This window comes from Poecile atricapillus, chromosome 8, assembly GCF_030490865.1.
Source record: "Poecile atricapillus isolate bPoeAtr1 chromosome 8, bPoeAtr1.hap1, whole genome shotgun sequence".
Lineage (NCBI taxonomy): Eukaryota > Metazoa > Chordata > Aves > Passeriformes > Paridae > Poecile > Poecile atricapillus.
The window spans coordinates 25,475,599-25,492,229 of NC_081256.1; the positions used below are offsets into that span (position 1 = coordinate 25,475,599).

At 37.1% G+C, this 16,631-nt stretch overlaps 1 protein-coding gene across 1 annotated transcript in view; it reads left to right on the forward strand.

Moving 5' to 3' along the window:
• The window catches only part of PPM1L (protein phosphatase, Mg2+/Mn2+ dependent 1L), a 69,318-nt gene that overhangs the window by 40,200 nt on the left and 12,487 nt on the right, over window positions 1-16,631 (forward strand). Inside the window, exon 2 of the mRNA XM_058844248.1 lies at window positions 16,369-16,539. Within this exon, the coding sequence (XP_058700231.1) occupies window positions 16,369-16,539 (171 nt within the window). The remainder of the gene's footprint in view (window positions 1-16,368; window positions 16,540-16,631) is intronic.

A 16,631-nucleotide genomic window follows, 5' to 3' on the forward strand; every position in this document is an offset into this window, starting at 1 on the left:
CATCTCTCTGCACAGATTTATCTCCCCTGTTTAAGAGCTCTCATCTCAGCTTCTTTATTTAGGAGGAACTCAACAATTCTTGTGTTATTGTGGCCTACAGGGGTTTTGTTTTATATCTGGATTTTGCAGTTCTTGTTCTTCATGAAGGAGAGACGGTAAAAAAAGCTTTTATCCAGAGGGATGTTCCGTGCAGGAATCTGCACTGTGAGCAGATCAGAGCTGGGGGAACTCGCTCTCCCCAACTCTCCTCTTTTCCCACTGAATTTCATGAAAGAATTACGCCATTTGTTCTTTTTCTCTCTCGGTAGAGAATATCTCCTCAGTCTCACAGGACTGAGCTGCACTCCCCCTCAGTCAGGTGCTTTGGGTAAATTCACTGCTCCGTGTTTCCCCACATTCCCTTCCAAACCCTGAAAGGAAAAGAAAGGAATTCTGTAAATGCTGGATTTGCGTTTCCTTTCCGCGCCTCGCGTTGGAAACGCGCAACGTGCGATGCGATGGAGGAAGAGCTGCTTCATTAAAACCCACAAAAACAAAGCTCTGGATTTTGGGATGGACTCAAATGAGCATCTTGAACCGGGCCCAAGGAGCAATCCCCTGTTCCAGCCCATCCTTTGGAAATGTTCTTGGACAGCGCCGCTCCAAGCAGTGCTGATGAAAAGCTCTAATGGCACAAATTTGCTGGTGGCTAAATACACAAATTAGGAGGGCTCTTCCTAAAAGCTGGCAAAACGAGGGGATATTTGGATTTAGTGGCAAAAGAAAAGCTGGAAAAAATCCTTCTTGGAGTGCTCAGGGAGCTGTTGGATGAGGAGCAGTGGGATTATTAACGTGGAATTTAGCCCATCCAAGGGCAATCCTTGGCCCCTTTTTGTTTGGGTGTAATTTCAGTGCCATGGGAACGCGGTGGGAAGGAGCAGGACGGTCCCTGGGCAGGATAATTGGTGCTAAATTAAGTTTGTCTCGCATCTGTGTGGGAAAAGTGCGTGGCCAAGGGGCATTTCTGGGATAAAAGTGGGGCCACGGGGCTTCCTTGGTGTTTTATTGGATCCCATTCCTGTTTTTCCGTGTCCCTTCTTCTCCCACACCGCCTGCATTTTAACAGTTCTGGGTTTTTTTTCATCATTTCTCACTCGTTTCAATCTTCTGTCAAGATCCCTTTGTTTGATGGGTTCAGGCTCTGTTTGCCGAGGTCCCATCCCTGTCTCCAGATGTTTGTTGGATGTTGATGGGAGTGGGATGTGAAAATCTACCCCAGGCTGGATCCTGGAGCGGGAATTTCCATGGCTTGGAAATTTTATTTGATTTATTTATTAAATAAATATTTAATAAATAAATATAATTATTATTATTAATATTAATAATAATATTTATATAATATATAAAATTATATAATTAACAATATTTATATATAATATAATAATTAATTATTATATAATTATCATATTATTATTTAATAATATCTATATAATAATTAATATTATTATTAATAAATAAATATTAAATTTTATTTCATATTTAATATATTAAATAAAAGCTGTTCTTCCAGCTTTTATCCCGGCAGCTTCCACGCAAAGCGCGTGTTTTGCACATCAGGAGGCAATAATTCCATTTTCAAACGCAGAATTCACAAACATCCCCTCGTGTACTTCCAAAACTCCTCCCAAAATAATCCTGAAAGGGACACATCAAAGGGAGACCCTGCCCAAATTCCCCCCAAAATAAACCTGCAAACAAAGCCCTGGCCAGGATGTTGGAATTAATAATATTTTGTGTCGCTTCCTCGAGAATTTCAAGGTTTGTTTTCTATTTATGAAGCGTTTTGTCTCTCAGTACTGTGGATTTTAATTTGATTTATGGGTTATGGTTAAGGCTTTGCCTTCAGTTCTACATCTGTGTACAGGCAGTGGGGAAAAATTAATTAAATTATGCTGCCCATAAGGATTTCACTGTTCCCTGGAATGGGATACTGCCAGGAATGGGATGCTCCAAGCACTTTATTTAGAAACTATATATAAATTATATCTAGAAATTACATCCATAACATGCCATGTTCTATACAGAAAAATGAGATTTTTTTCCCTGTGTTTATTGAGGTTTAGGAATATGTCAGGTATCCTGTTCTGTTCACACCATTGCTCTGTGGCTTCCTTCAATTTTCCTTCACTTCCAAGGAAGTTTTTATTGGTGGCCACTCCATTTTTTCCCAGGAAACCTTTGTGCAAACTGATTTAAACACTTCATGTCCTCGGTTTTGCCTTTCTGTGACCCCAAACCAGCAATAAAACTCCAAATTTTACCCTGCCACATCCAGTGGTGCCAGCCAGACTTCAGACGGGCCAAAATATTCTATTTTTAAACCCAAAATCACGCTTTGAAGTATTTATTCCAGCCAGAAAAGGCACCGAGATCAGCACAAACTGTATTTTATTTATACCAGAGGTACAAAATTGAGATTTTTGCTCAGAGATTGTGCCTTACAGAGATTTAGGACTGGAAATGGGAATACTTTGATTTTTTTTTTTTTCCCTGCTTAGCCATTCCTTGGCTCAAGGATTTTTTAGTTTCTTCGTTGGTTTCTTGCAAAGGAATAATTGGTGCCACAGAGGGGAATTGTTCTGGGTATTAATGCAGATTTCAACTGGTCAGATTTCCAGCTGTCAGCACATCTGTAGAAATATAGATAAAATAGATAATATAGATTAAATATAAATCTGCTAGATTTCTATTTCTTTATATCTACAATATTGAATATTATTATATTGTGTATTATATATTATTGTATATGTAAAACACCTTGAGTTGGAAACAAAGTGAAAGGTGGGATTTATCCTGAATTCCCCACAGGATTTATCCTGAATTCCCTGTGGGATTTATCCTGAATTCCCCGTGGGATTTATCCTGAATTCCCTGTGGGATTTCTCCCAAATTCCCTGTGGGATTTATCCTGAATTCCCCGTGGGATTTATCCTGAATTCTCTGTGGGATTTATTCTGAATTCCCTGTGGGATTTATCCTGAATTCCCCACAGGATTTATCCTGAATTCCCTGTGGGATTTATCCTGAATTCTCTGTGGGATTTATCCTGAATTCCCTGTGGGATTTATCCTGAATTCCCCATGGGGTTTATCCTGAATTCCCCACGGGATTTATCCTGAATTCTCTGTGGGATTTATCCTGAATTCCCCATGGGATTTATCCTGAATTCCCCACGGGATTTATCCTGAATTCCCCGTGGGATTTATCCTGAATTCCCCGTGGGATTTATCCTGAATTCCCTGTGGGATTTATCCCAAATTTCCTGTGGGATTTATCCTGAATTCTCTGTGGGATTTATCCCGAATTCCCTGTGGGATTTGTCCTGAATTTCCTGTGGGATTTATCCTGAATTCTCTGTGGGATTTATCCCGAATTCCCCGTGGGATTTATCCTGAATTCCCCATGGGATTTATCCTGAATTCCCTGTGGGATTTATCCTGAATTCCCCACGGGATTTATCCTGAATTCTCTGTGGGATTTATCCTGAATTCCCTGTGGGATTTATCCTGAATTCCCCACGGGATTTATCCTGAATTCCCCACGGGATTTATCCTGAATTCCCTGTGGGATTTATCCTGAATTCCCTGTGGGATTTATCCTGAATTCCCCACAGGATTTATCCTGAATTCCCTGTGGGATTTATCCTGAATTCCCCATGGGGTTTATCCTGAATTCCCCGTGGGATTTATCCTGAATTCTCTGTGGGATTTATCCTGAATTCCCCACGGGATTTATCCTGAATTCCCTGTGGGATTTATCCTGAATTCTCTGTGGGATTTATCCTGAATTCTCTGTGGGATTTATCCTGAATTCCCTGTGGGATTTATCCTGAATTCCCTGTGGGATTTATCCTGAATTCTCTGTGGGATTTATCCTGAATTCCCTGTGGGATTTCTCCCAAATTCCCTGTGGGATTTATCCTGAATTCCCCACAGGATTTATCCTGAATTCCCCACGGGATTTATCCTGAATTCCCCACGGGATTTATCCTGAATTCCCTGTGGGATTTATCCTGAATTCCCCACGGGATTTATCCTGAATTCCCCACAGGATTTATCCTGAATTCCCTGTGGGATTTATCCTGAATTCCCCGTGGGATTTATCCTGAATTCCCTGTGGGATTTATCCTGAATTCCCTGTGGGATTTCTCCTGAATTCCCTGTGGGATTTATCCTGAATTCTCTGTGGGATTTATCCTGAATTCCCTGTGGGATTTCTCCCAAATTCCCTGTGGGATTTATCCTGAATTCCCCACGGGATTTATCCTGAATTCCCTGTGGGATTTATCCTGAATTCCCTGTGGGATTTATCCTGAATTCCCCGTGGGATTTATCCTGAATTCCCTGTGGGATTTCTCCCAAATTCCCCATGGAATTTCCAGCTCATGGCATTTTCTCCATGGATACTCTGAGAAATTGCCTGGAAATGATTTTATGAGATGCCTTTGGGAGCTAACGTTGATCACTGTAGAAAGGAACAAGCTGCAGGATATTTTGGCAATATTTGGTAAGAGAAAAACAGATTTTTCTCGTAATTGACTTCACTTTAAAAAACCACGCCGCTAAATCACTCAGAGATGTTGTTTGAGTGGGCTTCTAGCTCGGTTTCTAAGAGAAAATCAGATTATTTCTTGGCCACCTACCTATGAAAACATTTTAACAGCTTTTTTGCTTGACCCTGTAGTTATATATTTTATTTTACATAATTCCTGTGAGTGCTGAGAAAGGCCAAAGAGAAAACCACAGGAATCAGCAGGAAAAAGCATTTTCTCTCAAGCACATCCTCCTGATGCATTTAAAGTACAATTTAAAAAGATTTTAAGGAGTTTTATTCCACTTCACTCATATTCCCTCAGTGTGGAATGCTCAGAGTTTGGTTTTTAGGCCCACCTGAGCTTCACTATTTTATTTATTCTCTGTTTATTTAATATATTAAAGAACCACAGAATCATTTCAAATGGAAAAGACCTTTAAGAGCATCAAGCCCAATAATATTTAGCAGATCATAAAACCCAAAAATCTACAAAATACACTTTTAATATTCCAAATTCACGATGCAAAAATAGCAGCTAGAGGTTGGCTAGCAGTGTTTGGGCTCTGCTGGAAAGTTGAGGCCTTAAATTCAAAGTTTTTATGGAGTTCAAGGAGAATAAAAATGAGAATCTGTAGGAAAGGATGCAAATAACTGGGATTGGGGGAGGAATGGGAATGGAAAGCTGTGCAGAGAGGCCAAGGGCAAAAGCACAGCAATGAGAAGTAAAAATAGCAGGATAAAGAACATTCTGGTACCAAAAAATAGCCTGTAGCTCCTGGTGTGCCTGTGAAAGTGGAATAGTGACCAAAATAATCTCCGTGGAAAAGAAATCCGGGATGTTTCCCCAGCAGCTCTCCAGAAAATCTCTGTGTGGATGGGAGCGAGGAAACATCTCCTTGTGAAACAGCTTTTTATCCATAAAACCCAGGGGAAACCAATTCTATCTCTCACTTTGATTGCTGGGGTTAAATATATCGTTTTTCAGCTAGTTCAGGTCTTTAAAAATAAAATATCCCTTAATTGTAGCCAGTGAAAACATCCATGGCATCATTTTGTGTTTGGATTCGTTCACCTCCCCCAATTTCCACCTGATTTCCAGGCAGCAGAGTTTATTGCAAAGCTTTAGAAAACCAGATTAGAATATTATTTTAAGTGTCAGGAAACATCAAGTGTTTTATCATGATTTCCTGCAGCCGTTGCTCTTGTAAATTTGATTTCCCACTTCACTAAAATCCACTTTATGAAAATACCGCGGCCACGTGTGGGGGAAAGGGAATTTATGGGCTCCAGAACTGAGATAAGGAGTTCTGAAATAGCCCTGATTCAATTTGCCTGGGCTTTTTGCTCATGAGTTTTGTTCTGGTGGAGCCTCTTAGGTGGGAAATGAAATGAAATATTTCCTTTAAAGCAGCATTTTCACATCCCAGAGCAGCACATTCATTTGCTCCCAGATTTTCCTCCTGGGATAGTTTTGGGTTGGTATAGGAGAATCAGCAGCTCCTTAAGATGAGGCTCATTCTTGGTGTTATTATTATTATTATTATTATTATTATTATTATTATTATTATTATTATTATTATTATTATTATTATTATTATTATTATTATTATTATTATTATCAATATCAATATAATATAAATATAAATATAAATATAAATAGCAATATTAGCAATATTAGCAATATTAGCAATATTAGCAATATTAGCAATATTAGCAATATTATAATATTTTGGTTTATTATTCATTTTATTATTTATTTTATTTATTTTCCTTATTCCTTTTTATTATTTTATTATTTATTTTAACATTACTATAATTATTATTATATCTTTATTTTATTTTATTTTATTTTATTTTATTTTACTCCCTAGAATGGGACAGAATAAAAATAGCCAAGATTCAATCCCAAGGCCGAGCAAGGAAATCTTTTGATTTTTGATTTTGATTAATTTGATTTTGATTGAATCAAGGTTTTGAGCTGCTGAGCTGGCACAAACTCCTGGGCAGGGATCAGCTCTGGGTTTCTGGAGTTTTGCAGGAAAAGCCACCTGGAACTGGAATTTATATAGTTAATATATTTATATTTATATATATATATTATAATATATATATATATTATAATATATATATTTATATAGTTAATATATATTTAATATGGTTAATATATTTATACAGTCATACTATTACAGTTCAAACTATTTTACCTGATATAATTTCTTACCTACTTAAGACATATTCTTACTTATAACTATAGAGACATAAATTTATTTATTATTAACTATAGAGACATAAATTTATTTATTATTTATTAATTATTATTCCCATAAATTGGGAATGATCCAGGTTGAATAATGAGCAGCAGGGGGGAAAAATCCCCGCAGGGATCCTGAGGGATGAAGTGAGGGAGCAGCAGCAGGGTGAGGGACAGAGCACCAAAGAGCCCAGAGATTTTGGGGTAAAATATTCCAGATTTTGGGAAATAGGAAATCCATGGCTGAGTGCAGTGGATTTGCTAACAGCCCTGTCCTGCTGAGAAATAACCTCCAGCTCAGAGCTCAGGAAAAGCTGAGGAATTGTTCCCAGAAATGTTTCAGTGGGATTTGGGAAGCAGAGGCTGGATGTGAGGAATTCCTTCACCCTGGGAATGTGATCCCCAGGGAAAAGGGTCCAAGTGCCTCGGAGCAGCGTCCCAGCCCTTCTTCACCACCACGGGATCAAAACCCAACCAGCCCCTGGGGTATCTTGGCTTTCTCTGAATTTCAAATCAGTTTTTCTTCCAAAACTTCGTCTCAGGTTTGCTTAAATTCCTGTTGAAACTCCAGGAAGCGAGAGGTTGAATATTTTTGGGAACATTGCCAAAATATTGAGCTGTGCTGCGTGAGGTGTTTCACTCCATGCTCCCGATAAAAGCCATTTGCTTTTTGTTGTCTCGAGGCTTGCCATGAAATCTGAAAACTCCAGGCTGTGTCACTTTAATATCCAAACACTCCAAGCCATACAAAAACCTTAAAATCAAAGCTGTGCTGTTATCTCCTCAGAGCAGGAGCTTTTTCAAGGAGCTCCTAATGCAGAAGCAGCATCACTTGCAGTTGCTGCTTTGAAGTTTTTATAGTGTGCTATCATGGACCTTTAATCCGTGCTGGGGCTGCTCTTAAAAATAGGAGAAAATTGCAGAGTGAAGCAGGAAAGGGAAAAGAAACTGCTTGGATATTTGATCAGCCTCACTTGAGGTGCTGCTGTCCCAGGGAGCGTGGTGCTGCTGGCATGGCCCTGTTTGGGTGCAGGTAAAAAAAGATAAAAAATCTCCTTTTTTGGATGGTTTTGGCTGCAGCACTGCGGTGTCACCCAGTGTCTGTGCTGAGCTCTCAGCTCCTGGCAGGCACTGCTGGTTCCCCTCTGTCCATCAGCCTGTCCTGAAGGCTATAATTCCCTGAAGGATAATTCCCTGCTCATCCCCCCATTCTCCATCCATCCAGAGGTGGAAATAGCTGGAAACCTCCTTGACCTTCCACCTTGATGTCGCTCCATTAGGAACGGCGAGGAGAACAACACAGACTCTCATGGAGTCAATCAGGAGAATTTCTCTAGTTTATTACTTCAGCTCTGTTTTTTAGACCGATATGTGGAAAGTACAGAAAGGAAACTCTTATTGATCAGCAAATTAACACATCACCATCACTGGGCAGTGGGGTTCACCACCCCCTGACCTTCTCCTGCAAAGAAAACAAGGGACAGACAAACTGCACCTGCAAGGCTGTTTTCTGTCTCTGAGGATTGTTTTGAATCCTCCCCATGAATTTCTCAGGCCACTTTCTCAGGCAAGACTGAGAAACCTGCAACTTGTACAGCTCTCTGTTTCAGAGTTAGCATCCACACCTTGATAATAAATGCAATTATCAACCCTTGTCCTAACGAGCTGGAGAAACAAAATGACAGTGGACCAATCTTGTTTAATGAAAGTGTGTTCCAGGAAAATCTCCTTTAAACGGCTGCTTACACTTCCCTGCCTCTGAAAAACTCAGCTTGGAGCTTTCCAAGCCCATGGAGTCCATCCCATGCCTGATCCCCACCTTGTTCCCAGCCACCTCCAGGTGTTCTTGGAGCACAGCTGGGCTCATCTTTCCTTTTCCTCACCTGTTCCCCCTTTCATGAGCATCCATCTCCCTTCTTTCTCCCTACATCTGCCTCCTTCCTCCTTGTTTTCCCATCTTTTTGGATGAACTTCTCATGAACCTGAGGAAAATTCACCTCCAAACCATTCCCTGCTCCCCACGTGCCTTTGGGCTCCATAACCAGAGATCCCTGATCCCACAAGCAGGAAAAATTCCTTTTTTTATTCTTTTTTAATACTTTTTTATTCTTTCACATGTGCATTTTTGGAGGGAAGAAGGAATAACATCCAGATATTGGTGTTTAATCTTAACTGGGGCCTGATTTATGCCTGTGCTGCTCTCCAGGGTACAGCTCTCGGTGTTTGTGCAGTGAAATGCCTCCAGAACATGAACAGGCTTTGGAAAGTATTTATGGATTAAAATTGGCTGCTTTTCTATTTAATGAACTCCCTGCCTTTGAGCCTCTGCCATTTAATTAAGTGGTTTATAGAATTACTCTCTGACATCAATTCTGTCCACTCTGGAAGGTTTGTCTTTTCTTCCTGAAGGAGCCTTTGGATTTAAAGGGAGTTTTTTGTGTCCTTCAGCTCAGGGAGGAGAAGCTGCAGATGGATTTCAGGAGCTGACATCCTTCCATGGCCCTAAAATTCCTCTGATTGCTCCTGGTTTTTAGGAAAAGGAGCTGTGGCACTAAAACCAAAGCATCTCTTCCCTCGGGGCCGTCACATCCTCGCCTCTCTGAGCTGTTATCAGAGGGAAAGTTTCCTTCTCTGGGGAAAAAAAAACCTTGTAAAAGTAATTTTCCCCTTTTTGTTATCATTTTCTTAAGCCCTCAGATATTGTCTCGATTCTCAAATTCCAGGTACAACAAGCAGCTGGGGTTTTCCATGCACAATTCCCTAATTACCTCACCCCAATCAGTGATTATTACCCCACTATTTACACATCTCAGGATTCCAGGAGCCTTTTTAAGCACCAATCTCACCTTTCAGCTGCTTATCACCCACATGATCCCAAAAATCTCTTTTCCTGGCAGCCCCCTGTTCCAGGAGCACACGGAGAGGACACAAAAGTTTTTTATTCTGGATTATTTTCACACAGACCAGGAATGTGGAGCTTTCCTGGCTGCCTCCAGCTCATTATTTGGGTCAATAAAGTGGATTTTTCAAACCCAGAGGGATGAGAAAATCACAGAAAATAACCATAATTACGTTTATCCTGAGCTCATCGAATCTCCAAGTTGTCCCCAACAGAAATTTCAGTTCCTGAAGGAAAATGGTGAATCCATTCCACCTTTTAACCCTTCGTGTGCAGGGCTTGTCCCAGCTCTGGAAGGGGCTGGGAAAATCCAGAATATTCCTGGATAAACTGGGAAAATCCAGAATATTCCTGGATAAATTGGGAAAATCCAGAATATTCCTGGATAAATTGGGAAAATCCAGATGATTCCTGGATAAATTGGGAAAATCCAGAATATTCCTGGATAAATTGGGAAAATCCAGAATATTCCTGGATAAATTGGGAAAATCCAGATTATTCCTGGATAAATTGGGAAAATCCAGAATATTCCTGGATAAATTGGGAAAATCCAGAATATTCCTGGATAAACTGGGAAAATCCAGAATATTCCTGGATAAATTGGGAAAATCCAGAATATTCCTGGATAAATTGGGAAAATCCAGAATATTCCTGGATAAATTGGGAAAATCCAGAATATTCCTGGATCCCCCTGCAGGAGCTGCTGGGATCAATCCCCAGCTCCCCTTTCTCACCCTGAAAGGTTCCATTTCCTCCTCTCCTCATCTCCCAGCTCAGGATGTCACACAGGGATAATTATTAACGGGATTTCTGAACAGGGAATTTTTTAAGGTCAAACTGAAATGGAAATTTAAGGATTGTTTCCAGCCCTGGATTTATCTCCAAAGCTTTATCAGGACAGGACTTGGCTCCAAGGGACAACATCTCCTGCTCCAGGAGCTTTCCTGCTTCCCTCGGGGGATTTATGGCTGAGGAAGGAAAAATGAGAATATTTTCTGCATTAAAACTCTGCTGTTATTTGAAAATTCCTGGGTGTTTGCTGCTTGCTGGGCCTTGGAGTTGTACTGGATGGAATTCCAGAAATAGGACAGGAATATTCCATTTGGAAGAGCTGGGAAGAGTGGGAGACAGGTTTGTGACCAGCTGGTTGAATATTGGTGAAATTCAAAGCAGGTGAAATAGAGATGATTTTTATTATTATTATTATTATTATTATTATTATTATTATTATTATTATTATTACCATTATTATTATTATTACCATTATTATTACTGTTATTATTACTGTTATTGTTATTGTTATTATCTTTATATTTATCTTTATCTTTATAATATTATTTTTTATTTTTATATTCTTATATTATAAATACTATATTATTTTATAATTATATTTATATTAATATATTTTATATATTTTATTATTATAAATAATAATAACAATACTAATAATTTTTATATTATATTTATATTCTACTATTATATTATATATTATTATAATATATTATAATATTATAATAATATTGTATTATATTATTTATATATCATATATCATATTATATATATATTTTATATTATATAATTATATATTATATAGTAATAATAATGATATTGATAATAAGGATAAGGATAAGGATAAGGATGATAATAAAAATAATAATAATAATAATAATAATAATAATAATAATAATAATAATAATAATAATAATAATAATAATAATAATAATAATAATAATAATAATAATAATGGTTTTGGTGGGGTTTTTTTGTTTTTTGGTTGGTTTCTTGTTTGGCTTGTTTGGTTTTTTGTTACCTGTGTAACTCTCCCAGACTGAACCTTTCCAGTTCTTGATTTCTGCTTGGCACAAAGTGAAGTCTCTAAATCAGGAGAGACCATTTAGGTTAAAATATTCCACTCCTCTCCCTCAGTGCTTGGAGGGAGAGAACAATGGCACGAAAAGATGAATTTTTCTTGCTCTTTAATTGACTCTAATAAGCTATAAATACATTTTTTCCCTCAACTGCAGGAGCAGAATGAAAGGTTTCTGGTAAAACTGGTTTTTCACTTTAAAAAAAACCTGTTCTTTGGAAAAGCTTCTGCACAGAGACACCTGTGGAAATCCCCTGGAGTAGTTTTAAAGCATTTTAATTCCTAATAAAAGCTTTCAGCTCAGGGGCTGCCTTGATGCAGGGTTAGAAATGTCATTTCAATTTATTTTGCAAACCTCTTTTTATGTTTTTATTTTCTCTACCTTTAATGTTGAGCTCGATGCGCTGAGTAAAATCCAAAATGCAGCATTTTCTGTATCAAAAAAAAATAAAATTAAACAGCTTTGAAAATGAGCAGTTCAACACCTGTGGAAATTTAGGGAGTTTCTGACACTCTGACCATTATTTTTAGGGTTATTGCTCTTTTTCTTGCTTCTGCCTCTTCATACCAATATAAAATATATAAAATATATTTTATATATAAAATATATAAAATATATAAATATATTTATATATTTTATATATAAATATATAAATTTTATATATTATTTTAATAATATATAAATAATAATATATAAAATATATAATAATAATAAATTAAATAATATTTATTATTTTATATAATTTATATATAAATTTATTTATATATAAAATATATAAATATTATATATATAATTTATATATAAATATATAAAATATATAAATAATATAAATATATATATATAAATATATATAAATATATAAAATATATAAAATATATAAAGATATAAATATATTTTATATATAAATATATAAAATATATACATAATATAAATATATCTAAAAATATATAAAATATATAAATAATATAAACACATATAAAATATATAAAATATATAAATATATAAAAATAATATATACATATAAAATATAATATATATTTATATACATATTTTATATATAAATATAAAATAATGACTTTTTTATATATAAAAATATAAAATAATGATTATTTTTGCTTAGAGTTAAGATAAGGAAATGTTTCAGTTAATCCTGGCTGGCCTTCAAATGCAATCCCTGCTCCCTGCACGTCACATTCAGGAAATAAATTGTAATTTAGGACCTGGATTTTTCTGCATTGTTACCCAGTAATGGCCAAGTCTTTTCAGGCATTTTGAAACCTTTTTTATTTCACAGATTTTCATTTCATATTCAGCTCATCTCTGTTAATAGTTCCACCCAATTAACATCAAAATCAGGTGAAATCTTGACATCCCTATTTTTTTTTTAGCGTTTCAATCACTCCTGTTTTGCTTTGTGCCATTAACTAAATCGTGCCCTTGGGTAAATTCAAATTTTAGTTAAAAATTAAAGTCCTTTCCTAATGGCCACGTGGGTGTTTGTCAGAATTATTGCTGCTCTTCTGGCTCTGAAATTCAGGAATTCTGGAATCCATCACCTTTAAACCAGCTCCAGCTGTTTGTCAGAACTGACAGGAATTTTATCCAACAGCTGCTTTCAGCCTCATTTTCACTTTAATTTCCTCACTAATCTTATTTTTTTTTCTCCTAAAAGAGGCATGGATAATGATTGGCTCACTAATTAAGGTTCAGTGTAGGTGCAATTTAAGTGCTGATGATTTTTTGCTGCAGGAATAGTTCCTTTACTCTCATTATTCCTAATATTCTATATTGATTTATTTATTAATATTTAGAAAAAGAATGGAAGTAAAAATAAAATAAAAATAAAAGTAAAAATAGAGATAGAAATAAAAATAGACATAAAAGTAAAAATAAAAATAGAAATAGAAATAAAAATAGAAGTAAAAGTAAAAATAAAAATAAAAGTAAAAATAGAAACAAAAGTAAAAATAAAAGTAAAAATAAAAGTAAAAATAAAAGTAAAAATAAAAGTAAAAATAAAAGTAAAAATAAAAATAAAATAAAAATAAAAATATTTTTTTTTTAACCTAGGAATGTTAATTTCTGGATATGTCAATACTCCGATATTTCCACATTGTCCTTTTTGGGAATGAGCAGGAAATTAGGGAATTACCACAAAAATTCACTGATGGACTTTTCTGGAATACATTTCTTGTTCACAACCTCGTTATTCCATGGTTTTTTACCTTCCCATTGAGAGATGTTTAATAATGATATTTATTATTATTAAATTTATTATTTATTTAATATAATAATAATTTAATAATAATCCATCCACAACGTGCCTTCCTGTGGAAAAAGCAACTCTTCAAATGTAATATTAGTTAATAATTAATGAATTATTCTCTGTTCTTGCGGGCGGTTCCTTTGGTTTTCCAGGAGTAATTCCCTTGGTTTTACTCCCAGGAGTAATTCCCACACTCAGGACCGTGGAACACAACCTCAGGGATATTTTAAGGTTGTAATTTAATCACTGATTGACTTTGGAAAATTAAATATAACCCTGAGGAAGGGAGGTGACTTCTGGTCACTGCCAGGCCTGGAATAAAACAAATTTATAATCATTTATTTTCTGAGCTTGGCAGGAAAATCAGAGCTGGCTCAGAGAGGGAAAGGGGAAAAATCCGAATTAAACCCGATTTTAATTAAATTAAATTAAACAGGAAAAGGGAATTTCTGTTCCCTGTCCAGCGGGAGCGCCAGGGGAGGCGGAAATTGGGATTTGGGAATTTCCAGGTGCTGGAAATCAGGAATCCAGGAGGGGTTTGGGTCTCTCAGGATGCTCTCAGTGGTTACTCACCTGTTACTACAGCTTTACACACAGCTCCAGCCCTGCCCCCTTGTGTTCGTTCCCTCTCCTCGGGGCCCTCAGCGGTGGGAGAAAGGAAATAAAGGAATTTTTGGGGTGTTTGTGTGTAAATATTTATGGCCTGGTCACGTATCAAGAGCAGGTGATAAAAAGGAAATTCTGCTTCAAAATGCAAAAAAAAAACCAAAAAAAAAAACCACATTAAATTTGATTCTGCTCTGCCACTTTGTGCTTTAAAATTTAGAATAAAAAATTAGAATAAACCGAATTAAATTTGATTCTGCTCTGCCACTTTGTGCTTTAAAATTTAGAATAATGGCATTACCTATGATTTCGCTTTGCCTCTTTGTGCTTTAAGATTTAGAGTAGAAATGTAGAATAAAGACATTAAATTTGGTTCTGCTCTGCCACTTTGTGCTTTAAAATTTAGAATAAAAATTTAGAATAAAGACATTAATTTTGATTCCACTCTGCCAATTTTGTGATTCAAAACTTAGAATAAAAAATTAGAATAAACCAAATTAAATTTGATTCTGCTCTGCCACTTTGTGCTTTAAAATTTAGAATAAAAAATTAGAATAAAGACATTAATTTTGATTCCGCTCTGCCAATTTTGTGATTCAAAATTTAGAATAAAAAATTAGAATAAACCAAATTAAATTTGATTCTGCTCTGCAAATTTTGTGATTCAAAATTTAGAATAAAAATTTAGAATAAAGACATTAAATTTGATTCTGCTCTGCCAATTTTGTGCTTTAAAATTTAGAATAAAAATTTAGCATAAACAGATTCGATTTTATTTCATTTTGCCATGTGGTGCTTTAAAATTCAGACTAAAAATTTAAAATGAAGACGTTACATGTGATTTCACTTTGCGCTTTAGAATTTAGAATAAAGACATTAAATGTGATTCCCCTGCGCCGATTTTTGCTTTATAATTTAGAACAGAAATTTAGAATTTAGAAAGACATTAAATTTGATTTCGCTTTGCCACGTGGTGCTCTAAAATTCAGAGTAAAGACGGGAGATTGGATTGTTGGGGTTTCAAAAATCCGATTCCGAATCCATCAGCATCATCAATCCCTGCTGGGGGGGCGGGGCCTCAGCTCGGGGGGCTTCGCTCCGTGGGATTTGCTCCCAATTCCAATTAACACTGGCGCTAATTACCCCTGATCTTTGGTCTGTGATAGCCCCAGTTCCAATTAACTCTGGCATTAATTACCCCATCTCTTTGCTCCAATATAGCCCCAGTTCGAATTAATATCAGCGCTAATTACCCCCGATCTTTGGTCTGTGGTAGCCCCATTCCAATTAACACCAGCACTAATTACCCCATCTCTTTGCCCCACGATAGCCCCATTCCAATTAACCCCAGCACTAATTACCCCACTCTTTGCCCCATGATATCCCTATTCCAATTAACCCCAGCACTAATTACCGCACTCTTTGCCCCATGATAGCCCAGTTCCAATTAACCCCAGCACTAATTACCCCGCTCTTTGCCCCATGATAGCCCCCAATTAACACCAGCACTAATTACCCCACTCTTTGCCCCATGATATCCCCATTCCAATTAACACCAGCACTAATTACCCCACTCTTTGCCCCATGATAGCCCCCAATTAACAGCAGCACTAATTATCCCACTCTTTGCCCCATGATATCCCCATTCCAATTAACAGCGGCACTAATTACCCCACTCTTTGCCCCACGATAGCCCCATTCCAATTAACAGCAGCACTAATTACCCCACTCTTTGCCCCACGATAGCCCCATTCCAATTAACCCCAGCACTAATTACCCCGCTCTTTGCCCCATGATATCCCCATTCCAATTAACCCCAGCACTAATTACCCCACTCTTTGCCCCACGATATCCCCATTCCAATTAACCCCAGCACTAATTAGCGCACTCTTTGCTCCGCAGTCAGCAGCAGAGTACGTGAAGTCGCGGCTGCCCGAAGTGCTGAAGCAGCACCTGCAGGATTACGAGAAGGACAAGGAGAACAGCGTCCTGTCCTACCAGAGCATCCTGGAGCAGCAGATCCTGTCCATCGACAAGGAGATGCTGGAGAAGCTGACCGTGTCCTACGACGAGGCAGGTACGGCTGGGCTGGAAATTCACATTTTGCTGCCCCAAAACGGGGGTGCTGGACGCGAGATGGGGCAGGGAGATGTGTGGAGTCACACAAGG